General features: G+C 43.3%; 1 protein-coding gene across 2 annotated transcripts in view; it reads left to right on the top strand.

Annotated features, from left to right (window-relative positions):
* The window catches only part of AKAP12 (A-kinase anchoring protein 12), a 106,983-nt gene that overhangs the window by 62,793 nt on the left and 18,847 nt on the right, over nt 1-25,343 (top strand). Inside the window, exon 1 of one of the 2 annotated variants that reach the window (XM_065931121.1) lies at nt 16,897-17,146. The exons of the other annotated variant lie outside the window; for it this stretch is intronic. Within the exon in view, the coding sequence (XP_065787193.1) occupies nt 17,119-17,146 (28 nt within the window). The 5' untranslated portion in view covers nt 16,897-17,118. Of the gene's footprint in view, nt 1-16,896; nt 17,147-25,343 lie in introns of those variants that run through there. 2 annotated transcript variants of the gene reach the window in all.

The following is a 25,343-nucleotide window of genomic DNA, read 5'->3' as shown; positions in this document are numbered from 1 at the left end:
TTCTTTGCAAACAGATGAGGAAAGTCAGTATTGCAAAATCAGAAAATTTAAGACCTCCTTATTTTGATAATCACATACTTGTTAAAGTGCCTCCAGGACTCTGCTGCATACGAGTAGTCACGTGACTGTGCTCTGAGACCATCTGACTGTGTCATTTACAAGGTATTTGTTTCTGGGGTTCTTGGAGATTTGTCTTTTTGCAGAGTAGCTACAGCAAACGTGGTAACGCCTGTGGATGTTATGTTTTCTCCATCTTTCCCAGGCCAGATTTGCTTGTGTGAAAGAACACACACACAGTGGTGGTCCCCTGCTTGGTTTTTTAATTTTTGCTCACATATGCCTTATACTGTTTGCGTTCCCTCAGTGCAGGCATGTACACCAGAAGCGATGGAGCTGCTGTTGGAAGCTCCGCCCTTGCCATTTGCTCCTCTGGGGTCAGCCAGGTATTAGCCAGCACCCCGGGGAGCAGGTCTTGCTCTGCTGGACAGCAAGGTGAGGAGGCTTCTGCAGGAACCGTGCATGTGGAACAAAGCTCTGATCCGTCTGACCTGGGAGTGGTCCTAGATAATGCCTCCTCACTGCCAAGAAAAATAAACAACCCCCAAACCCCAACCGCCCCATCTTGTCACTTTAAGCAAACGTCCTTTTTTTTTTTTTTTTTTTTTAACTTATTTAGTTATTTTTGGTTGTGCTGGGTGCTTGTTGCTGTGTGGGTTGTCTCTAGTTGCTGTGAGTGGGGGCTACCCTCTTGGGGTTCGCAGGCTTCTCACTGTGATGACTTCTTGGGTTGCAGAGTGCAGGCTCTAGGGTGTGTGGGTTCAGTGGTGGCGGCTCCCAGGCTCTGGAGCATGGGCTCAGTAGCTGAGATGCTCGGGCTTATTAGGTGCCCCGTGGCACGAGGGATCTTCCCAGACCAGGGATCAAACCCTTGTCTCTGGATTGGCAGGCAGATTCTTTACCACTGAGCCACCAGGGAAGCCCAAAAAGTCTTATTTATTCATCTGCGTCGGGTCTTACTGGAGGCACGCGAGATCTTTGATCTTTGTTTGGCATGTGGCATCTAGTTCCCGGACCAGGAATGGAACCTGGGCTTCCTGCAACGGAAGGGTGGAGTCTCAGCCATGGGACCATCAGGGAAGTCCCAAAGCAGAAGTCTTTAAGAGAGTGCGTTCCTTACCTTTCTCAAGGTTCTACTTTCCTACCTCGTGATATTTTCCCCACAGATATAGTAACAAAAATGCGGGTTATGGAGAAGCTGAATTTTCAGCACTGTGAAGAATTTATGTCTCTGATGCTGCTGATTGTCACAGTCCTGGCCTTAATTGGATTTGCTGTTTGAACCTGCCAGCTTCTGGTGGGGACGGAAAGGCCAGACGTTATTTCCAAGTGCTCACAACCCTCCCCGTGGAACTTGTCACCTTACAGAAAATCCATTCTTGGGTTACAAGTTGTCGTTCGTTGCTTTTTGATCATTGAATAGCTTTGTCTGGAGACTGAGTACCCAAGCACTGCTCCAGGTCCGTGTTCAAAGATGACCCCGCCTCCCCCTGCAAAATACTTGCTTTTCTGTGAGAGGCGGCTTTCCTAGCCAGGAAGAAATGTTCTTGTGAGTTAGTCCCTTTTGTGCTTCAGTTTGTGACGTGACTGGTACCTTGTTAGAATTCTCACGAAGGCGAGCCTGTTGCTCAGATACTACCCTCTTTCCTGTATTTTTCTCTACATCAGATGTCAACATCTGGCATTCAGCATGCCTGTCTCTTACCCCCACCTCCCCTAAAAAAAGAAGAGCCACGAGAGCAGAGATTTCTTGGCGTGGGGAGTGGGGATGGGATTTGTATGTTTCTGTGTTGAGTCCCCTGAGCTTAGAACAATGTCTGGCGCCTAGTAAGTGCTCAAAAAAATATTTTTTAAAGATTTTTTTTATGGGGGCCATTTTTGAACTGTTTATTGACTTTGTTACAATACTGTTTCTGTTTTGATTTCTTCCCTGCAAGGCATGTGGGATCTTAGCTCTCCCCAGCAGGGGATCGAATCCCACACCCCTTGCACTGGAAGACCAACCATGACCACTGGACTGCCAGGAAAGTCCCTCAAAAAAATACTTGGATAAGTGAAAACACAAGAGTTTTCAAGTTAGAGTTAACAATATTACAATATTACATTTTCACTCCTATGGGAGAGGAGGGTCTGTTCGATTTTCCCTTTATATCTATTCATTCCTTGCATTCTCAAATGCAGAGCTCCTTAGATGTATCCAAGGCATGTTTCCTTTGGGCATCAGCGCTAACAAAGCTACTTCTCAGTGCTGGGCTCTGAAGGTGCCCACCATTGGTTATCCAGGTGTTGTTGCCTGGAAACGTGAAACCAGACCCTGACCTGCCTGCAGTTAAATGATAACTCCCAGCGATGCTATCATATATGAGGGCTGGGCAGACAAAGAGAGGGGTCTCCCTTCCAACACTCTGGTATTTCAAATACGGTATTATTGCATGCCATTTTCTCAAGCTGTATCCTGTTTTGTAATGTTTTGAAACACTCACAAAATAGGCCTTGAACTTAGGCAAAAGCCCTACAGTCTGCAGTTTCTGGGAACTGGTTTTAATTCCGCCCTCTGCTCCGCAGCAATATTTTTAGCGTGCCTCTCTGAAATTACTTATGTCATTGACAAATTTCTGGTACAAATGCTCTCTTGCTTTCATCTTTAAAGAAACACAGATTTATTTTTCAGTAACTAACAACCAAGTTATATAGAGATTTTTTTTCCCCCTCTGAAGTATATTTAAGTCTGCCAATGCGATGAAACTTTATTTTCATTGTAACTTGAAAAATTCGGTGTGAGGGGAGAAAGAAGGAGTAAGACTTCTGTCCATCTTCCCTCCCCCTTATAATCAGCTCATTGCAGGAGAGTAAAACCCGGGCCAGGCTGCCTTTCTCTTTTTCTGTGACCTTGAGTTGAATACATCCCTTTATCTCATTAAGCGTCAGTTTCCATCTGTAAAATGAACATCTCATCCATCTCTGAAATTCTGTGACTGAGTCACGTCAGTAGTGCTGGAAATATAGGCATTAAAACAACCAAATGATGGATGAGCCATTGAAGATACACAGGTGACTTTGGGCAGGTAGGAATCTACTTGGCAATTTCATGATGCCTTTTTATAAAAACACTTTTCTGTTCTTCTTTTTAGTCTGATCTTAAAAGCCATTTTCTAGATTTGAAGTTTTGCTTTTTTATTTTAGTGTTTGGTGGGTTTTGGGGGGGAGGAGGGCATGCATGACTGAACATGCAGCATATGGGATCTTAGTTCTTTGACCAGGGATCAAACCCGTGACCCCTGCATTGGAAGCATGGGGTCTAAACCACTGGACCACCAGAGAAGTCCCTGAAGTTTTACTTTAATGAACAAAAAGTTCAGCTGGGAAAACATTCAGGAAAGTCTCCACATGTAATTATTTAGGTATGAAAGGAAGATAAGAGCTTCCTAAGTGTGGCCACAAAGTAATGCATTTCTCCCCTTACATGAGAGGAGATAGGAATCGTGTAACAGGGGCTGGTTCTGGCCCAGTAAGATGAGTGAAAGATGTTGATAAAGGCCCCCAAAGACTTGTCAGGTAATCTTAAATTGCTGCTAAGATTTACCTACAGATGGCTGTAATTTTCCAGGGTACCATGAATAGGGCGAATGCTCTGTACACCCGTGAATGTACAGATGGATGCTCTGGCCCAGTTGAGGAGGAGCCTAGGTAAGATTGCCTATGTCCACACAATCTGCCAAGATCCAGACTTTCCCTTGGAGGGACCGTGGCAATAAATGGTTTTTCTAATGGTGAGGAAGCCATGAATGGAAACATTAAATTTAGCATTTATTGAATAAAAATCCTTTGGATGTTTTCTCAAAGACATTCTTAAAACAGCCCCAGTTCCACCTAATATAGCACCCCCCCAGATGGTTCTGGCATTGTATGTTCCAAGCACAATGTCCCTATATTATATGAAAGGATGCCTTGAGAATGTACATCCTCTGATCTATATTTGTATATATCTCCAGAAGAGCTTAAGTTCTACAGCTTTTTAGCCAATCACTTGAGCCTTGTTCTTAGGCATCATACTTTGAATATTTGTGAACTGCTTTTATAATTAACGAGTAGATTCAGTGTGATACCTGGAGAAGCAAATGGCAACCCCTTCCAGAATTCTTGCCTGGAGAATTCCATGGACAGAGGAGCCTGATGGGCTACAGTCCATGGGGTTGCAGAGTGAGACACGACTGGGTGACTAACTTTCACTTTCACAATGTGATATCAGGTAGCCCCCCCACCCCCCACCCCCAGTTAACAATGCATGCATTAGTTATTTTGGTGAAAACTGATATATGCTAGATTGAATTAATTGAATGAACCGGTTGCTTTAATGTGTCTTAACATGGACCTGTTTCAACTGACATCAAAGCATGAGGCAGTTGTCCTGCTGTGTTAGTTTGCTGGGGCGGCCAAAATAATATATCACAGAATGGATGGTTTAAATATCAGACACTTATTTTCTCACAGTTCTGGAGGCTGGGAAATCAAGACCCAGGCGCCGTCGGGTTTAGTTTCGGCCTTGGCTTGTCGACGCTACCTTCTCGCTGTGGCCTCATGGCCTTGCCCATCCCGGGCATCTTCTTTGTGTCCTAATGCCCTCTCATAAGGCACCAGTCAGGTTGCATTCATGTCCACTCTTACGGTCTCATTTTAATTTAGTCATCTTTGTAAAAGGTTTTTCTCCAAATAATTCTCATGTGTCAAAAGTTAGGGCTCCAACTTATGAATTTGGAGAGTATGCGATTGAGCCCATGACACCTGCCTTCATGATTGACAGCTGCAAAGTCAGGTTGGGACCCAGAAGCCTTGGTGAGAAGTAACTTTGAGGCTATCTACGCCAGGCTCCTGCTCCCACATAGGAGGCTCTTCTGCTTAAACTCTGAAGGTTTGGGGAGTTTCTCCATAAAAGGAAACCCGTTATTCCACTGGAGTGAAAATATACCCCCTCCAGCTGCTGCCGGCTCCTAGTGCTGCCTTCTGGAACTACAAAGTACAAACTCACCTCCCTTTTCCACATCGTGGCCCTCTTAAGTATTTGAAAACGTTTATCGTGTCTTTCATCTTTTCTCCTGCAGGCAGAACATCCCCAGAGAAAACAAGCTGCCTCACATTCAAAGAAAAATGCCAGGACTGATGTATATATTTCAGATTTGGATGTCCTTGACAGAAGCTTGCCAAGCATAACTGGGTTTTAATTTCAATATTCCCACTTTTAGAGTAGTTTATTTCTCAGACTCTTTACAAACATGAGAACAACTTAGTTTGCTTTAAACCAAGGATTAAATCCTGAAAAAATTGATTGGTGTAGAAAAGTAAATTGATACAGAAGCATAGAAAGGAGTTCCCCTACCAAGGATGTTGCTAGAGGAACTACCGCCAGATAGGATGAAGACCATGTCAATGAAAGAAAACATGACAAATGACACGTGACAAATTGTTAATCATCCCGTTTGGTACTCCTCTCAACGTGATGGTAAGCAGACAGCCTTACATGGTGGAGCAGTTAGAGATACGAATAGGAGAAGTCCCACCTTTCAAGTCATTGTTGCTTTTATTTAGTTGCTAAGTTATGTCCAGCTCTTTGTGACCTGGTGGACTGTAGCTCGCCAGGTTCCTCTGTCCATGGAATTTCCCAGGCAAGAATACTGGAGTGGGTTGCCACTTCCTTCTCCAAGGGATTGTTCTGACTCAGGGATCAAACCAGCATCTCCTGCATTGGCAAGCAGATGCTTTACCACTGAGCCACCTGGGAAGCCGCAAGTAATTGTTCGTTGTAAATCAAGTGGAAGATTTCCCCCACTCCCACATCCCAGGCATTGTTAGTTGTAAAAAAGTGGGTGTCAGGACTTCCCTGGCGGACCGGTCCAGTGGCTAAGACTCCATGCTCCCAATGCAGGGGGCCTGGGTTCAATCCCTGGTCAGGGAACTAGATCCCACATGCCTCGATTAAGAGTTCCCCATGAAGGAAAAAGTGAAAGTGAAAGTCTCAGTCATGTCCAACTCTTTGTGACCCCGTGGACTATATAGCCTGTGGAATTCTCCAGGCGAGAATACTGGATTGGTTAGCTATTCCTTTCTCCAGGGGATCTTCCCAACCCAGGGATTGAACCCAGGTCTCCCGCATTGCAGGTGGATTCTTTACCAGCTGACCCACCAGGGAAGCCCCCCAAAATGTGGAACACTTCATGAATTTGCGTGTCATATGTGCTACCGAAGCGAGCACAAGAGTTCCCATACCACAACTTAAAAAAGATTCGAGTACCTCAAGGAAGATGGAATATCCTGCGTGCCACAGCTAAGATCTGGTACAGTCAAATAAATAAATAAAAGATAGCTTTAAAAAAAATAAAGTGGAAGTGGATGATGTAAAATGATAATCTCCATCAAAAAGCTTCGTGGCCCCCCTTTGTAACCTCCGTGTACAGAAATCCAGTGATTTCCTCAAGCTCATCAAGCCTTGGGCCTGAGTGTCCCCCTGTTGTGTTAATTTCTGCCCCGTGTTCTGACACACTAGGATTTGATCGTTGTCATGTTGATAAATGTATTACCATTGGCACCTGATGCTGTTCTGATCTTAATCCCCTGGGTAGCTCATTGGCTCATAGAGTCCTTTTCGTCCTCCGTCTTGTGAAGATTTTAGAGTGATGAATCTTCATGTGAATCCATTGATTCAACACGCTGGGTTCATGTGACCTCTCTTAGTCTAGGAACTTCATTCCTAGGAAGTTATGTCTTCCCCTCCCCTTTTTTTCTTTGCTCTCTTTTGAGGATTACTATTCTTCCGATTTTAGAACTTCCAGAATGGTTCTAAGGGAAGCTTTTTTTTCCCATGTAGTTTGCATCTCTTTATTCTTGGAAACTGTCCTCAAGATTAGGTTTCATCTTTTTTTTTAAAAAAGAATACTTTCATTTGTTTAGCCTGTGGGTCTTAGCTGTGGCCAGAGGGATCTTCCCCCCCCCCTCAGAATTAGATTATTTAATAGTTCCAGGAAGAGTATAATTTACAAAAGTACATTTGAATGATGTTAGGAAGATAGCAAGAGGAATTATTTGCTTAGCACAAAATGATTTCTTTAAATTAAACTTGATGTTCTTTCCACTGCAAGTATTTTCCCCCCACACTCCGTAACCATCCCTCTCTCCCAGCCCACCCCCACCACCATAAGTTCCTTCTCTGTGAGTCTTTTTTTGTTTTTTAAGTCAGTTCATTTGTATCATTTTAGATTCTACATATAAGGGATGTCATATGACATTTCTCCTTCTCTGCCTGACTGCCTTCACTCAATGTGGCATGCAGGATCTTTATTTGTGGCATGTGGGATCTAGTTCCCTGACCAGGGATGGGACTTGGGCCCCCTGCATTGGGAGCAAAGAGTCTTAGCCACTGGACCATCAGAGAAGTCCCTCGATTTCATCTTGTTACTATATTTTTAATTTCTAAGAACTGATTTGTGTTCTAAACATTCCATTCTTTTTTTTTTTTGGCCGAGCTGTTCAGCTTCTGGGATGTTGTTTCCCAACCAGGGAGACAGAACCTAGGCTGTCTGCAGTGAAAGTGTGGAGTCCTCACCACTGGACTGCCAGGGAATTCCCATGACCTTGGAATTTATGCAATACATTTTGGTGAGCAGGACTTTTGTTTTCTGGAAGGATCAGAAGTAAATTCTGTCATCGGGGCTTTATTCTTCATCTAGGCAGTGGATTCTGTCTTGACTTAAAAGATATACTTTTATTAACTGTCACACTCTAGATTTGTAGAAAAGTTGTCTTTAGAGTAAGTTGTAATTCATGTGAATACAGGTTAAATAAATTTATTACTACTGCAAGTGTAAATTTTTGCTTTGCAAGGACTTTTGAAGCCAGTCTAAATATTCTGGTTGATTTTTTTTTTTTTTTTTTTTTTAATTTTTGGCTGCACTGGGTCTTTGTTGCTTCACATGCACTTTCTCTAGTTGAGGCTTCTCACTGCGGTGAGTTCTCTTGTTGCAGGGCATGGACTCTAGAATATGGGCTCAGTAGTTGTGACTTGCAGGCTTAGTAGCCTTGTGGCATGTGGGTTCTTCCTAGACCAGAGATTGAAGCTCTGTCTCTTGAGTTGGCAGGTAGATTCTTAACCACTGGACCACCTAGTTGACCTTTTAAGTTTTATATATATATATATTATATATATATATTATATATAAAGTGAAATATATATATATACATATATATATATATTTGAGCATATATATATATATGAGCTTCCCTGCTAGCTCAGATGGTAAAGAATACTCCTGCAATGCAAAAGACCTGGATTTGATCCCTGGGTTGGGAAGATCCCCTGGAGAAGGGAAAGGCTACCCACTCCAGTATTCTTCCCTGGACAATTCCAGGGACAGAGGAGCCTGGCAGGCTACATGGGGTCTCAAAACTTGGTCACGACTGAGCGATTTTCACTTTCACATTTCATATATATATTTCCTTTTAAGCACTTTATTGTTGTGTGTGATTACAGCAAAAGTTGGCAGGAAAATAATAGATTTCAGTGTATTAACTCAAATTAAGAAATTGTGAAAGAGACAGCTGCACCAATTAAATTTATCAATGGGAATTTAATTCCTTGCCACTTAGAGGCCACCAGGAACTCGTGTGTGGTCAAACCAAGTTAGGTTTCTTTAGCCCGTTATACTAAGGGAGGATTCCAGCATGGATGGCTCAGTAACAGGGAGGTGGGAGGGCTTTATTATGGGATTTGTGCTTATGCGGGTGATTCTGAGAAAACAAAGGAGTCATCACTAGACTGGATGCTGAAGAAGTGAGGGCAGTTCCATGAGTGGACAGCTTGGTGGTTTCTGTTCAGGAAGCAGGGAGATGGAAGCTGGGTGGAACTGTCCTGAAGGAAGCAGGAATTGTCCTTAGGAGACAAATCAGCAGAACATGGAGACTTTCAGTTATTTTTTACAGTTTTAGAAGTTGTGCTCTGGCCATATGAGGCTGTTGAGCACTTGGAATGTGGCTGATCCTATTTGAGATGTGTTCTTCATGTGAAATACTCAGTCCAAAAAGGAATCTAAAATATTTCCCTAATATTTTTTTCATTTTTAGCACATATTGGCATAACTGGACTAGATAAAATATAGATACAGGGTTAGATAAAATATATTAAAATGAACCTCAACTGTTTAGTATTATTCGTTTTAGTGTGACTACTAGAAAATTTAAAGTTGGGAGTTTCCTGGTGGTCCAGTGGTTAGGACTTGGCGCTTTCACTGCCAAGGGTGAGGGTTGATCCCTAGTTGGGCAACTAAGATTCTGCAAGTCACGTGGTGCAGTCAAAAAGAAAGAAACACACACACACACACACACACACACACACACACACACACACACACACAAAGGAAGGGAGGGAAGAAGGGAAAGTGAAAGAAGAAGAAAATTTAAAGTCTCGTGTGTGGCTTGCTGGTGTCACATCAGTTTCAGACAAGCAGCTGCAGTTTGTCAGTGGGTCTTGGGTAGGTCATTACTGTTAGTTTTCTCTTCTCAGTGTGAACCTTCAGCTAGCCTCTCCCTCCCACTCCTTTTGAGAAGGACTTTCCAGGCAAATCAAAGATTGTCTCATTCTCTTCTGAAAGATCCAGAGGAGCCTCAGGTTAATTACTGTTTGTGCAAGATGATGCTTCTCTTGTCAGGATGCATTTCTGAGAAATAGATGATAAAGGGCATTCTTGCTTTGTATAGATGTATTTTTTCAAAGGATTCTTTTAAAATGAGACTTCACTATATTTAAAGCAGTATTTCTCAACCTTTTCACCATTGCCTTGCCCAGCTAAGGCTTTTTTCCATAACTCGTCCCCCCACCCCGCAACAGTTTTATAGCAGAGGTACACTATATACCAGTTTAAATAATAGGGATACCTCTATTTGTCTGTCTCTATATATTGTGCTCTGCTCAGGCTCTCCGCCATGCAACCCCATGGACTGTAGCCCACCAGGCTTCTCTGTCCATGGGATTTTTCAGGAAAGAATACTGGAGTGGGTTGCCATTTCATCCTCCAGGGGATCTTCCCGACCCAAGGATTGAACCCTCGTCTTCTGGGTCTCCTGCATGTAGGCAGAATTCTTACCTGCTGAGCCATCAGGGAAGCCTGTGCTTCATATATAAAAGAATAAGGTCAACCATGAACCAGTTGTCACCTCATTGGGGAATGGATAGTTTAGACATAATAGCTAACATTTATTATGTTTCTCAAATACACTTGGTAGTGCTAAGACTAACTTTCACTTGCACCTCAGAATAGCATTAGCGTTAGTGGTGTCTTTATTCTCCCATCAGTTGAAGCCCAGAGAGTTAGAAGAATTCCTTACTCCTGGCCACACTGCTATCAGAAGAACCAGAACTACAACTCGTTTTTAAGACTTCGCAATCTTCTTTAGACCAAACCAAATTACGAGTGTTCCGAGCCTTAAGAAGAACAAAGGATTTGAACACAAGGCACTCAGGAAAGAATTTGATTCCTGTGCCAACACCTGACCAAATCTGGTAGTGAAACACCATTTGCTTATTTGCTAATTTTTAGAAGATTACACTTTGACTTGAATCTGCTTTCAGCTTGCTAGTTCATATATTCCATGATTGGGAGTTTAAGAGCATCATTGAGACTGCCTTGCAGTTTATTTATTTATTTTATTTCGGGGCTGCAGAGTCTTTGTTGCTGCGAGGGGACCTTCTCTAGTTATGGCCAGCGGGGACTACTCTCTAGTTGCAGTGGCTTTTCTTGTTGCGAAGCACAGGCTCTAGGCGCACGGGCTTCAGTAGCTGCTACTCTATGGGGCTCAATAGTTGAGACGCGTGGGCTTAGTTGCTCCTTGGCAGGTGGAATCTTCCTGGACCAGGGATCGAACCCATGTCCCCTGCATCAGCAGGTGAATTCTTTGGACCACCAGGGAAGCCCAAGTTTCTGCCTTGCATTTTTAATGCAATCAGAGGTATCGCTCGAAGGTTCAAGGTCTGGCAGCGCAAAGCCCCTCTGAGTGACAACCACAAGCTGGTTATCAAATGTGCTTGCTTTCTAACTGTGAGAGTAACGGAGCTTGTTGTAGATTTGTAGGAAAATATCAGGACAGAAATTGCCCATAATTCCACTATGGTTGGTTTTTGATAGTTTTCTTTTTGGGCTCTTTTTTTGCTCAGCCTCACTTATGGGAACATATTTTAGAAAGCAAAATCAAGATCATATTGAATATATAGTGTATATACTGAACAAAGAGGTGTGTGGCTTTCTATATGAATGTAAGCATTTCTCCATGTCATTAACTGCTTCAAACATGTTGTTTTGCAAGATAGTCCAATGAAGAGTTAAATAAACTATTTTCCTAGTATTGGGACACTTAAGTTCTTTAAATATATTATACATCCCAAGCAGTTAAAATTTTCATATATAAATTTATACTTTGATTTGGTATAGCTAATAAAAGTAGAATTGCCAAGTCAAAGAATATAAAAACATGTGAACTCAACAAGAGGAGAAATAAATTTATTCTATGTCATTTTTATTATTTGGATTGAGTTTTTCTTAATATTTAATTTCCCTTGCCTGTGTGGGTTTTTTTTTTTTTTTTTGATAAATTGTCTTGTTAAGTGACTTTTAAATCCCCCTTAGCTTTTCTGTTGTATTACAATAGTCCCTTTGAGGAACTAGTCTTCAGATTATTTGTCTTGAGGATTTTGAATCAAAATAACCATGTCTACACAAACATGTTCAATTCAACTGGACCATAAAATTCAATTAGCTGGTATTTGCCTGTGTTCGTAGCAAAGGAGCAGAGAAAACTTGAAAATACACTGAACCCAGGAGAACCTGCCCGATGTCATTTAATTCAGTGTATAGTTTCATCTTCTTCATGGTTATTAGTTGGCAACAACTTCTAACTCAACCCGAGATGATCTTTGAAGCATTTTAAAGGAGCAACAGTTTAACTCCTTTAGACTTCATCTGCCCTTTGCAGCCAGAGGAAAAGCAACCTCACTGGGTTTGGGTTTATTTTCCTCTGAATGTAAAGCCTGGGGTAAAAAGAAAAATGGAAGGAAGGATGATGGGGGTTAGGAGTGGATTTGGGATGAGTCCGAGTCTCTAGTTCCCGATGCTCGATCCCTGGGTCAGGAAGATCCCCTGGAGGAGGAAATGGCAACCCACTCCTGTGTTCTTGCCTGGAGAATCCCATGGACAGAGGAGCCTGACGGGCTATAGTCCGTGGGGTCGCAGAGTTGGACATGACTGAATCAACTTAGCATGCACGCTCAAGTCCCTAGTTCCCGATTCTCACGTGTAGGTTAAATGCCTCCTTGGAGGAAGTTAATGAACCTCGCATCTGTGCTGACCCTGGTGTCTTGGTCTCTGTCCTGATTGCAGCTTTTTGTCCACTTGTCCAGCCTCCCTGGACTGCGAGGCTTCCCGAGTTCTCATCCTGGGTCACTGCTTTGTGATGCTCATGCATCCCACTGTTTCTGCTATTTCCATCTTTGAATCCTCTCCACCTTGGGCTTCAAGGCCATTCTCTCCTTGATGGTCTCTAATCTCTGTCCATTCTCAGAGCTGTTCTCAGATTCGTCTTCCTCGGTGTTCCAGACCTTTGACTTCACCTGCCGCATTCCATTCGGATGATCTCAGAGATGTGAGTGCTGCCAACTTTTTGACTCCTTCCTCACCTTGGTCACCATGGTTTCCATTGATTTTATTTCTAGAGCATCTTTCTCGTTGTCGTTACTGCTCAGTTACTTTTTCTAAATCACGGTTCGAACTGTGTGACGCTAGCTCTGCTCCAAAACCTTCCATGGTTTCCTGCAGCCTCCAGAACTCGTACGAAATTCTTTTTTCTTTAAAAAAAAAAAAAAAAAAAAAGGTTTCATATCATCCACACATCATTCAGGTGACCCACTTAAAGTATACATGTTTTTGGTTTTTAGTATATTCACAGAAACATTCACAGAACAACCATCAGCACAGTCAGTTTTTGAACATCTTCATTTCATGGCCAAGAACCCCCATACCTCTTAGCAGCCTCTCTCTCCAGCTCTCTGGGTCTGAGTAACTGCTAGTCCACTTTCTGTCCTTATAGATTTGCCTGTTTCCAATGTAATTAAATAACATGTCAGCTCACCAATGTACGAGGGTCCAGTTTCTTCTTTCTTTGTTATCTTGTTGGTCTTTTTGATTATAGCCATTCTAGTGAGTGTGAATTGGTATCTCATTGTGGTTTTCATTTGCATTTTCCTAATGGCTCATAACCTTGAGCATCTTTTCATGTGTTCTTTTTGTGTTTTCCTCCTTAGAGCAATGTCCATTCAGATCCTTTATCGTTTTTAAGATATATTTATTATCTTTGTCATGGTGCATGGACTTTGCAGTTGTGGGGTGCAGGCTCTCTAGCTGTGGCCCAGGAGTGGGATCTTAGTTCTCTGACCAGGAACTGAACCCAGGCCATGGCAATAAAAGAACCCGAGTCTTAACCACAGGGCCACCAGGGAATCAGATCTGTTTTTTTTTTTTTTTTAATTTGGGCTATTTGTTATAAGCTTCTTAACATGTCATTCAGATCCCTTCCTACTCTGGCCTCCAATGTAATATGTCTTGTCTCATCTCTAGTTATCACTTCTGTCCCTTCCTGCTCCCAGTCTCCCCAAGCTGACTCTGAGCCTGTGCCTGCCTGAAGGCACATCAATTGTGTCTCTTTGCGACCCCACGGACTGTAGCCCACCAGGCTCCTCTGTCCATGGGATTCTGCAGGCAGGAATACTGGAGTGGGTTGCCATTTCCTTCTCCAGGGATCTTCCCAACCCAGGGATCAAACCCTCGTCTCTTAAGTCTTGTGCATTGGCAGGATGGCTTCTTTACCACTAGCGCCACCTGGAAAGCCCCAAAGCTACAAAGAACTCACTGATGCTCCCTAAATGGCCCGTTCCTGCCTCTCCCATGCCTCCCCTCTGCAGGACTGCCTGCATCTAGTCATCCTCAGGTTGGGCTGCCCCCTCGAGTCTCCCATCATTTCAGAGGCTAGCTCAGACGTTACCTGAGGTGGGCTACATTGAAGTGACCCCAGTTCTTCCCTTGGGTGTGTTTACCACCCAAGACAGAGGTCCCCAAGGGTAAGGACAGTATCCAACTGTATCCCCAGGGGCTTAGCACAATTAACGCGGAGCTAGAACTTGGTAAATATTTGTTGAGTGAACCAGGAAGTTTGGGAAAAACACTTATTCCCCCCCCAGCCATCCACTTATTTAAGATATTGGTAAACATTTTCCCATCATTTTTGCTTTTTGCTTTGGGTGATGATGTATTCCTCTAAAAATTCTGATGTAACAAAAAGAAGCAAATAAGGAATGGAAGTGATAACCAAAGAAGGTTGCCTGCATTGTACACTTACCTGGGGTCCAATCTTTATTCCAGCTTTTATCCTGATTGATGACTTTTCGATGTAAATCCAAGACACACAGAGGCTTATCAGGCAGCTGTGCCACACGCCCTGTCCTTGATTACTCTTTGAGGTGGAGATCCAACAAGGACTGTCTGCTGAGAGAGGTGACAGCTTGCCACATGATCTCTTGCTTGACCTCCAGGTTTAGACTGCCTCTAAGAATATCAAGTCCACTGTGTTGGTGTCTTCACCAATGTCATAAAAAGAAAAGAATAAAAAAGTTCAAGCACCAAAGCTGAATGGCAATACATTTACTTTTTTAAATGTTTTAAGTGGACCTTACATTTGTGATATTTCTCCATCCCAATGATGTTTCTTCCATCCAGATGATGCCTGTCCTGTTGTTAGAATTTGGACTTTTTATTCCAAAAAATCATGTTTCTCTATACTGCACAGGTACCGGAGGATCTTAGTTCCCTGACCAGGGATGGAACCCGTGCCTCCTGCAGTGGAAGTGTCAGGGAAATCCCCAAATTTGGAGTTTTAGAAAGGAGAGGAGCTGGTGACACAACCAAGCAAGGTCAGAAGCGAAAGATCCATCTAGAAGTTTGACTGTCCTTGAGGTGGCACCAGGTGATAGCCATCTGCTGCCCCCAGCAGCTGGTGCTGAGAAATAACCCAGCTGAGATCTCAGCTCCCCGGGGAGCCCAGACGGGTGCACACGTTTTGGAAGCCTGTATGTAGACCACTCGTTTCATGAGGCCAGCAGAGCAGCCCGCAGAGCTGGCTTTCTCCCTGATTTTGCACAACTAAGGGACTCTCCAGGTTTGGGGGTGGGGGGTAGCGGGGATAGATAGATAGAGGCGGGGAGCAGAAGAATGCAGAGCTGCTCTGACCCCTTGACTACGAGGACTCTGGAGGGACAATAAGCACCAGCAACATTTCACACGCACCAGGCGGACTGTAATTGAAGCAATTTGTGAACCAAAGCGAAGGCTCCTCTAGGGAAGATAAAGGGTTAGGAGGCTGCTCAGTGGCTCTCTCTGGGAATCAGCTCCTAGGCGTCAGGACCAGGCGCATCACTGCTGTTCCCAAGCGGACGTATGGCTAGGCTGGGTGTTCGCGGAAATGTAAGGGGGATGTCGGAACTAGAGAGAGGCAGAAAATGGTTTATTCAACGAGGTCTGATCGCCCGCAGCGGTGCCGCCTTAACCTTGCTCAGTGCAGACCTGATATGGTGCGTGGCGCCCCCTCGCGGCCAGAGGGAGCAGCGACGTGTCATGCCTGCCTGCCTGCCTGTGCTTTTTGGATTTTTCTTGATAATTCTGTTCCCCTCCTCCCTCCTCTTTTTCTGTGCCCACTCTGGTCCACCAAAGTCCCCCACCTTTCTCCCTGGCCCTCGAGCAGGGATGATCAAGATCTTCACTGTCTGAAGAAAAAGTAAAACCTGTCTTTTGTTTACTTAGAGGGAGAGCCTGTACTAATGGGGTTAGACAGGCAAGGCATGAAGTGATAAAGAGGAAGAGGATGAAAAAAAAAGGGAAAGAAACCTCAGGGGGAAAAAAAAAAAAAGAAACCCCAGGGGACCTAAACGAACCTATGCTAACAGAAAATTAACATGGGAAATAATGTGTCAAAATCGTAAGAGCCCTCCAACTTATCACTTACCCTGTGTCTTTATACAGAATAAATCTGAAATTGCATTGAAAAAAAGATTTTACAGATGTAAGGCTGCTTGAAAATTTCTGAGTTTTAAATATTGGCTCTGACTGATTTTCATGCTGTGTGTCTGTTAGCTAACTTCTACCATTAAAAAAAAAGTAAGGCTCAAATATTTAGTTTTTTTCTTTTTTTTAAGTTGCCTTGATTAAGTGTTGAAGACACATGTTCACCTTGTAACAGCCCTTCTCAAAGAGTTCAGGAAACAGGACAACTGAGGGTTGCCAACGCCAGATCAGTGCAGTGCGTGTGTGAAGCAGATGGTGAAAATGTAAAATACTATAGGTGCTAAAAAGGGAACAGCATTTTTGCACCTCATCAGCCTCTAAACAAACATAAGGATATACAGAACACAGTGTTTTTGTTTTTTTAATGGCGGTAGAATTTAATGTCTTTTAAGTAATATTAAAAAGCTGAGCCACAGAAGTTAATCGGTGCCAGGAATGAAGTAACGGTTTAGATAAAATGCTGCTGACTCTGGTCTTATTCATCCCAGCAACCCTGAAACCCTCCCCGGGTCTCTGCAGAGCCTCACTGACCACGAACAGAGGCCAGCTACGGGGAGGGTTCCTCTCCTTTAAAGCGAAACACATGACTCGGAACGCGGTGCCAAGTCCCCGGAGCGCAGGGCGGGCGGGCCAGCCCCCAGCCCCCCGGCCCGCCGGCCCGGATGGGTGGGTGGGTGGAGGGGTGGGTGGGTCCGCGTATAATTAGCCGGGGAAAGGCAGCCTCAGTCCGCTCCTGGCTGCAGCTCCGACGGCACCTCTGGTTTTCCCTGGTCTTCCGAGGGTGGCCTGGCGCCCAGCTCTTTTCTGATCCCAGCGTAGGCAGCGGTAGGGGGCCGCTGGCAAGACCCCGTGCGGCTCCGGCCACCCGCCCTAGGAGGTCGAGGCTCGCCGCGCTCTCCGCTCCAGGGTGCGCTGTGCGATGATGCTGGGCGTCCTCACGATCACAGGTAAGGGGAAGGCTGGGTCTGCTCTGTGTTCTGCCTCCGTGGCAGGTGGAGGAACCTGCGCTTGGCCTGGGGTGGGGGTGAGGGGTGGTGCCGGGCCACTGGCTCGACGCACCCTGATGGACCCTTACTTCTCTCGCTGTGCTGGCTTTTTGATCCTAAGAGCATTCTCTCTTTGGCTCAGCAGGGCCAAGCAAACCCAGCGCCTTCTTCTTGCCCACCTGGGGGGGGGGGGGAGAGAGAGAGAGAGAGAGAGTGTGTGTGTTGCACCTCTCGCCTTGGTGAAGGGAAAGGACAGCCCCACCAGAACATTTGTGTGTGTGTGTGTGTGTGTGTGTGTGTGTGTGTAAGGGATTGCATCTCTCGCCTTGGTGAAGGGAAAGGACAGCCCCACCAGAACATTTGTGTGTGTGTGTGTGTGTGTGTGTGTAAGGGATTGCATCTCTCGCCTTGGTGAAGGGAAAGGACAGCCCCACCAGAACATTTGTGTGTGTGTGTGTGTGTGTGTGTGTGTGTGTGTGTGTGTAAGGGATTGCATCTCTCGCCTTGGTGAAGGGAAAGGACAGCAGATGCATGTTGGAGTGGGGTGAATTTGAACATAAGATTGTCACAGCCTAACTGCCTGCTATAGCCATGGAAAAAAAATAAATTCTTCTTGAGAAATTGCAGTATTTGACATTTTGACCTGCTTATTAGAACTTTCAATGAAGGACCATTTAGGGGACTACAGTGTTAGCTCTGGTTTATGTGGTGGTTTCAATAAAGCCATAGTTACTATAAAATTAGTGACACAGCTTGCTTTCTAGAAATCTGACTGTGAATGTGAATGATAATATTTCATAGCCATCTCTTGCAAATAAGTTACAGATATAAAACTTTTGGAATGTATTCAGGACTCCTCTAACTTGTCATTTGATCTTTTCGTGCAATTACACTGTAGCTTCGGTCCTTAGGAATCTGCCTGTTTCCTCCCCCTTTCTGCCTTTTCTCCTCTCTTCAAAAATTAAACTCCATCTGCTAATTTAGGTTTATAAGATCAGCTCCTCTCTAAACATTTGAGATCATTGCTCTCCAAATATGTGTTTTCTTAAAAACACAGTGTAACATTTCTAGGACTTAGAATTTTTCTCAATGCAATTGCCTCTGCAAAGCCTTGTCCTCTGGAATTTGAAATGAATGTGAAAGTTGAGTGAAACAAAAAAATACCTTTCACTTCCTATAGATTAGCTTGTTTACTTTGAGATTTCCTTAACATTCCTTCCCTGAGTTAACTCAACTAGCCTTTCTACCCTTTAACTTGTGTGAAAATTTACCTGATGCTTAAAAAAAATTTTTTTAATTGTTAGACTATGCAACATTTGAAAATAAAAAACACAGAATTCATTTTTTCCCAGATCATTAACTTTTCTGTGAATGAGATATAAAAATGCTCAACCCTGAGTAGGGCTGCCTGGGAGAGCAGTTTGTGGGGTGTCACAGCCGGAGGTGGGGTTTCTATGGTCATGACTTTTTCTGGGTGCTTTTTGTGTATAGTACCATCTTTATCATATTCACTATTTGATGAGTTTATCACATGCTTAGTTTCCTATGGGAAAGAAATGTCCTTTTTAGCAAAAATTGAGTTCGCCAACTTCGGATGCTTGTAAAGTGAAAGTCACTCAGTCGTGTCCGACTCTTTGTGACCCATGGACTGTAGCCCACCAGACTCCTCTGTCCATGAATTCTCCAGGCAAGAATACTGGAGTGAGTGATGCTTGAGGGGGCTTTAAAAAATTGGTCCAGATAATCCTAATGGAATGCTAAATGTTGGAAAGGCTGTCTAATTTTTAGAGCAACTTTAGGTAGCTGGGTTGATTGCTTCCTGAGTTTTACTTTTATTACAATGTTGATATGAAGGATGTGACAAAATACGGTACTCTTTCCTGGTTAAAACAAAGTATGCAGAAAATCTTAAACTCCAAAGCTTTAATCAAAACAGATGACCATTTTATAGTAGAAGTGAAAATTAAAAAGGAATTTTAGCTGTCTTCTTAAGAATATTTTTTTTATTTATTTATTTTTGGCAGTGCTGGGTCTTCCTTGCTGTGATGGCTTGGATTTTCTCTAGTTGGGGCGAGTAGGGGCTACTCTCTGATTGCGGTGTGCGGGCTTTTCGGTTCGGTAGCTTCTCTTTTTGTGCGGGTCCTGGGCTCTAGAGAACAGACTTAATAGTTCTGGCACACAGGCTTGGTTGCTCCTTGGCCTGTGGGATCTTCCCGGATCAGGGATGGAACCCGTGTCTCCTGCATTAGCAGGCAGATTCTTTAATACCAAGCCACCAGGGAAGCCCCCTGTCTTTTTTTTCTCCCCCTCTGCAAGTTATTCTACCGAGGAAGATTTACAATCAATATTCTTTAAATAGCTGGTTAGAATCTTGAAAAGCAATGTACTTTTAAAATTAGCATTCAGGATTGATTGACTATCCAAAGGTTTCTTGTCATTTAGGCATTGCTCATTTAAATCATGTAGGAGAAAGTTACTCTCGACTTCTTTAGTGAAATGGCCTTAACATGAGAATGTATTTCAATTTCACAATTAATAGGAATTGGGCAAGATTGATGACATTTTTAATAGGAATTGGGCAGGTTTGATGATGTTTTTGTAGAACAGCTTAGGAATGAACTTTCATTTTGTAAAGGAGGGGAAAGCTGTCACCTAATACTGACCATTATTGTCCTCTCCCCAGACCTTGTGCACACACCCTCCTGAAATGAACACAACAAACTTTGAAGCAGGAGATGATTGATTTTTCACATCACACGCTATTGCCTTTCCTGAAGCCTTTCTCTCACATTGTGTTAGCAGTGGCCTTAGTTTAAAAAAGTAGAAAATAGAGACCTCCCTGGGGGTCAAGTGGTTAACACTCCGTGCTCCCAAAGCAAGGGGCGTGGGTTCGAGTCCCAGTCAAGGAACTAAGATCCCACTTGCCATGTGGCATGACTAAGAAAATGAAATTTAAAAACAAATACTAGAAAATAAGTAATTGAACATGACGATGATGAAAGAGGTATCTTCTTTCCACCCATATATCAGTGATATGGTAGCAAAAAAGAAAAAAGGACTGTTTTGAATTAGGAAAATTTCCTGCTTTCCCTAACTCACACACATTATTGAGACTAAATGGAGAATATCATGAGGAATTAGGGCAACAATATTCTTGATCTCTAGAGTGGGATGACTCCTCCAGTATCATGCCAGTTCTAGATTACTGATAATGCATATCTTTATGCAAATCATTTTATAGGATTAAAAAAATACCTCCCCCCCAACCCCCCGCCTCCACACACACGGCTGCTTCTCTCTGCCAAGGGACTTGTGAGACGTGAAATTAATTACCTCACAACTCTGACTGGGTAACTGATTGTACCGTGTACTCACTCTAGTGGCTATGATCATTATTTCCCACAATAATCCTGCAAAAGGTGGTTACCTAATAATCCCCTTTTTATCATGAAAAATCATTTTCTCTTGGTGTTCCCAGCTACCAAGAAGCACAGCTGTGGAGTCATTTTTAAAGGACCTCTTCCTCTCGTAAAGGATGCTGATACTGGTTTTGCGGTGCGCACAATTTCACACGCCGGCTCAGATGTAAAAGGGGCCAGGGAACGTCAGTGTCCAGGCCTGTATGCTCCTGTACTGGCCTTTGCTGAGTTTTAAACCCACTTACACATCTCCTGGAGGCTTCTGTGGTTGATGAGCATTAGAACGAGGAGAGTTGGTTCAGTGTGTAAGATATAAGTAAGGGATGGATTTAGAATGCGGAGAATTCCTGGAGAAATTCCAGGACAATGCTGCAAATCGTGGGGGAAAGCTAACCAGTTCCAGATGTCACAGCAAGCAGTCCTGAAGCACTCGGTGACTGAACAGAGCTGGTTATACTAAACCCCCCAAAAAGAAAAAAAAAATCGATGTTATAACTGTATTCGAGATGCACTTTTCCTTTGACAAACATAGTTAAGTTTGGATAAAAACATTAACATTTTGTAATCTATAATATGACATATTCCTTAAAAGTTTTTTATTTCTTTTAAACCTCTGAAATAAAAGAAAATAAGTCATATTTTCATCACTTAATCACTTGAGTATTTGGAAGAGTAAGGAAAGAAAGTCGATCCTGCAGATTTTGGACTCACAACTGGTTCTTGCATTTTGTAGAGATTGGGGTGGGGAGGTGTCTGTGTGGGGATCAAGGCAGGAGACTGGATCTTTAAACCTTTTGGAATCAAGGACCCTTTGAGTCTTGGGGAAGTGGGGGATTATATTTTCACAAGGAAAATGTATGTTTGTTCTTACTCATCATAGACCTCTTGTGAGTGATTTTATAAATTGGGATTGACTGGATATTTATCAGCAGATAAACACAATTTGGTAGAAGATGACACCAAAATAGGAAAAGCTTTGACAATTCTCTGCCAAAGTTGAATTTCTATCCAGGAAATGCTTTCAAAAATTTGGGTTTCTTTTGACATTACTAAATATACAACTGTTCATGTATTTTCAAATTTATTTCACTTCACTAATGTTCAGTTGCCTTTTCTTTTAAGCCTTGGAAGGGTTTGTTAAACTGTTCAAAATATTAAGCAACTCAGATTATTATTGTCACAGATTTGAAGTATTGTCCTATAAAGTAGTAACTGAGGCTAGTTTATACTTTTAAAAATTAAAATGTAGTGGCAGAAGGATGTACTACCGGCTGTCACTTTTCTTTCCCATTTCACTTTCCACACTGTTTTCTTTAAGGAGATCTTTCATTTGTCTTAGAAAAACATAGCAACAAACAAAAAGCTTACTCAGAGTCTTTGTTCTGACAAGACAACTTCAGAAACAGTACTATCACTTCACCTGGGACCTCCCTTTATCTTTCCTGCATCTATAAAACTATACATTCACCCTAAGGAAGCTTCTCCTAGGTCATATGCAGAGGTGTCTCAGATGGTAAAGAATCTGCCTGCAATGCAGAATACCCAGGTTCAATCCCTGGGTTGGGAAGTTCCGCTGGAGAAGGAAATGGCAACCCACTCGAGTGTTCTTGCCTGGAGAATCCCATGGGCAGAGGAGCCTAGTGGAGCCTAGCTACAGTCTATGGGGTCGCAGTGAGTCAGACATGACTGAGCGACTAACACTTTCAAGTGAGTTAAAGCACTTTCTACATCATTTTTTAAATCATCTTTTTCTTTTCCAAGTAATGTTTCCAGCATATTGACACTGTCTTATAAAGGCATATGACTAGAATCTTCTCCCAGAAAAGAAGAATAGAAATATTTTATTTTTATGCTGATGTTTACTTAAGAGTCAAGACTTGAATGATGTTGCTTCCCCAAATGGCTTTAGTGGAAAACATGTTGACCCACACCATGTACCTGGTAAGACTGTGTTTAGCATGCTCCTGATCAGTGTGTGGACCGTTGCGATGACTGGAGTCTTTCCTCACCCTTTGAAGTGACTGCGGTGGGATCAGTGATGAGCAGGACCCCGTGAAGATGAAAGTATCTCCCGGTCCTGCCTCCCAGAGCCCTTCCCCGATGACACTCAGACCAACTCCTTTTCCCAACCTTTTGACCATCTTTGATGCCCAGTGAGAATGTAGAGTTTCTAGGTGAACCGTAGCGTCACTGAATATGTGAGCGCCCTGTTTGGACTTTATGGGCATTCAAGAGACTTGCAGTATTAATAGCAGCATTCTGCAAAATGGCTGGATAATTCAATGTTCTGCAGGAGGGACAGTTATGCATTGTATCAGAAAGGCTCAGCCTAAAACCAGTTATCCTGTGGAAGGACTTTTTGGGTACCAAGAAAGTACATTTCCAAATCAACGGTGTTTAGATAATCAAGCTTTTTTATTTTCCTCTTCCTTTCCCATTGGACAAATCTAAGGCAGACCGTAATTCCATAGGGAGCTGATGTCAAATTAGAGCAGGGGAGAACTTAGCTGGTGGTCTAGTGGTTAAGGATCTGCCTGCCAATGATCCCATGTGCTATGGAGCAGCTAAGCCCCAGTGCCACGACTACTGAAGCTGGGCCCTGCAACAGAGAAAGCCAGTGCCCAGGAAGGAAGACCCAGTGCAACCAAAAAATAAATTCAAAACAATTAGAGCAGAGGAGATTTTGAAGTCATTGAATGTATCATTGGGGTGGGAAGGAACTGTGTTAATGAAATGCTCGTTAGTGTGGTCGTGAGTAGATTCTGCCATGCTGTGTCCAAATAGGTGGATACTGGGTCTTTCTTGGAAGCCGCCACCCGCCACCCCCAGCCCTGCCTCCATCACAATCTGCCTCCTGTCACTCACCAGCTTCCCGGACTCCCAAGAGCAAACCTGCCGGCTTGGTCCCTCCTCTCTGCCACCCCACATTTTGGGGCTATTCTTTTATGTGTGTAACAGCCACCTGGTTTACTGACCAAGCTAAGGTCTTTAACTCACTCAGAACCTGCATGCAGACTGGAAGTGTTTCTCATAGAAACGCCTTTGAGGAGCTTTCTGCAAACGACAAACTGGAAGGGGGGCGGGACGTCTGCGTCTCCCAGCCTCCAGCTTCAGCCTGAACCTGGGAAATGTGAGGCGATGCTGCTGGATACTGTGTGGAGTTGGGGGCTGGGAAAGCAGGGAGGGTGGGGAAGGGAGGGCCACACAGAAAGAAAGGCTCGGTCACCTATGATCCTTCACTTGGTCCACAATGGGGTAGAAAGATCTAGATCTTTTCATGGTGCAAATGAAAAGAACAGGTAGGGAGTTAACTCAGAATGCCTGTTTTCCCCCTCGAAGTCTTTGTGTCGGGAGTCAAAGAGATAAAAACAGATGCGATGTGGCATTCGACTTTGAAGAACTTTAAAGAGCAGCTAAACTTTACATATTTCCATAGCATCTTGTGGTCCTGAAAGTCTAGGAGTGTCTCAAGGCTACCGGTTCTGCTGCTCACGACTGCCCTCTTCTGTTCAAAAGCTCCTTTCTGGGGTTCAACAATGATTTTATACATGTGAGTGCAGTAAGGAAAAATGGAACCAACAGAAATTGTCTAAAAATAAGGAGACATAAAAATAAATTATGCAACCATTTGAAGACTATTAAATAATTTATCCAGAAGAAGATACAGATATTAATAGTGATTATCACTGGACATTCCCTCGTGGCTCAGATAATGAGCCATCATTCCCTGGTGGTAAAGAATCTGTCTGCAATGTGGAAGACCCAGGTTCGATCCCTGGTCAGGAAGATTTCCTGGAGAAGGGAATGGCAACCCACTCCAGTATTCCCACCTGGAGAATTCCATGGACTCGGGAGACTGGCGGGCTTCAGTCTGGGGTTGCAAAGAGTCAGACACGACTGAACGACTGACACTTTCAACACTTAACTGCTGGACATTGTCTTTATGGATATTATTCCCAATTTTCTGTATTTTTAAATCTTCAACAATTTATATAGATGACTGTTGGAATTAGTAAAAAAAAAAAAAGTAATTAAAACTTCTGTACTGAGGAAAACAGTCAAGCAAAAAAACAAACAAAAAAAGCCATTCTAATGGCATTTGTTTTGTTTTTATTATAAACAGCCAACTGAGTGTTTTACCCTCCTAACTAGCCTTTGAAGGGGATGGCTCAGGGCACCCATGTTATAGGTGAGGACACAGAAAGAAACTTTAAGAATTGTGCCCAAAAATCCAGTGCAGCTGAAATGCAAACACCAGTCTGTCTCCAGAACTTCTGGCCTTTGCTCTCTATCCTTGCTACCTGAATTCTGTCTCTTCTTTGAGGGATGGGAGAAGAATTTGGCTGTTACTTAATCATTGACAAAAATTTGTATTATGGTATATCGTGTGAGGCAAGGAGCCAGAGTGTGAATCATTACCCTCTCCATTTTTGTTATTCTATTTTTATTAGTCATCTGCACTTGTTTATTCTTCTGATGGTTTAAAACAACTTCAAACCTTAGAGAAAGTAACAAAATTAAAAATAGCTCGGGGCACATCATGTACCTTTTACCTAAATTTACCCCTTAGCATTTTGTCTCATTTGCTTCATTATTTACTCTGTTGGTCTATGTTGGAAAACAAAATTAAAAAAAAAAAAATGCATACAGCGGCTTCCCTGGCTCAATGGTAAAGAATCCACCTGTGAACATAGGAGACACGAGTTCGATCCCTGATCCAGGAGGATCTCACATGCCTT

The sequence above is a fragment of the Muntiacus reevesi genome, chromosome 3 (assembly GCF_963930625.1).
Source record: "Muntiacus reevesi chromosome 3, mMunRee1.1, whole genome shotgun sequence".
NCBI lineage: Eukaryota > Metazoa > Chordata > Mammalia > Artiodactyla > Cervidae > Muntiacus > Muntiacus reevesi.
This window is presented reverse-complemented; position numbering and strand designations above follow the sequence as displayed.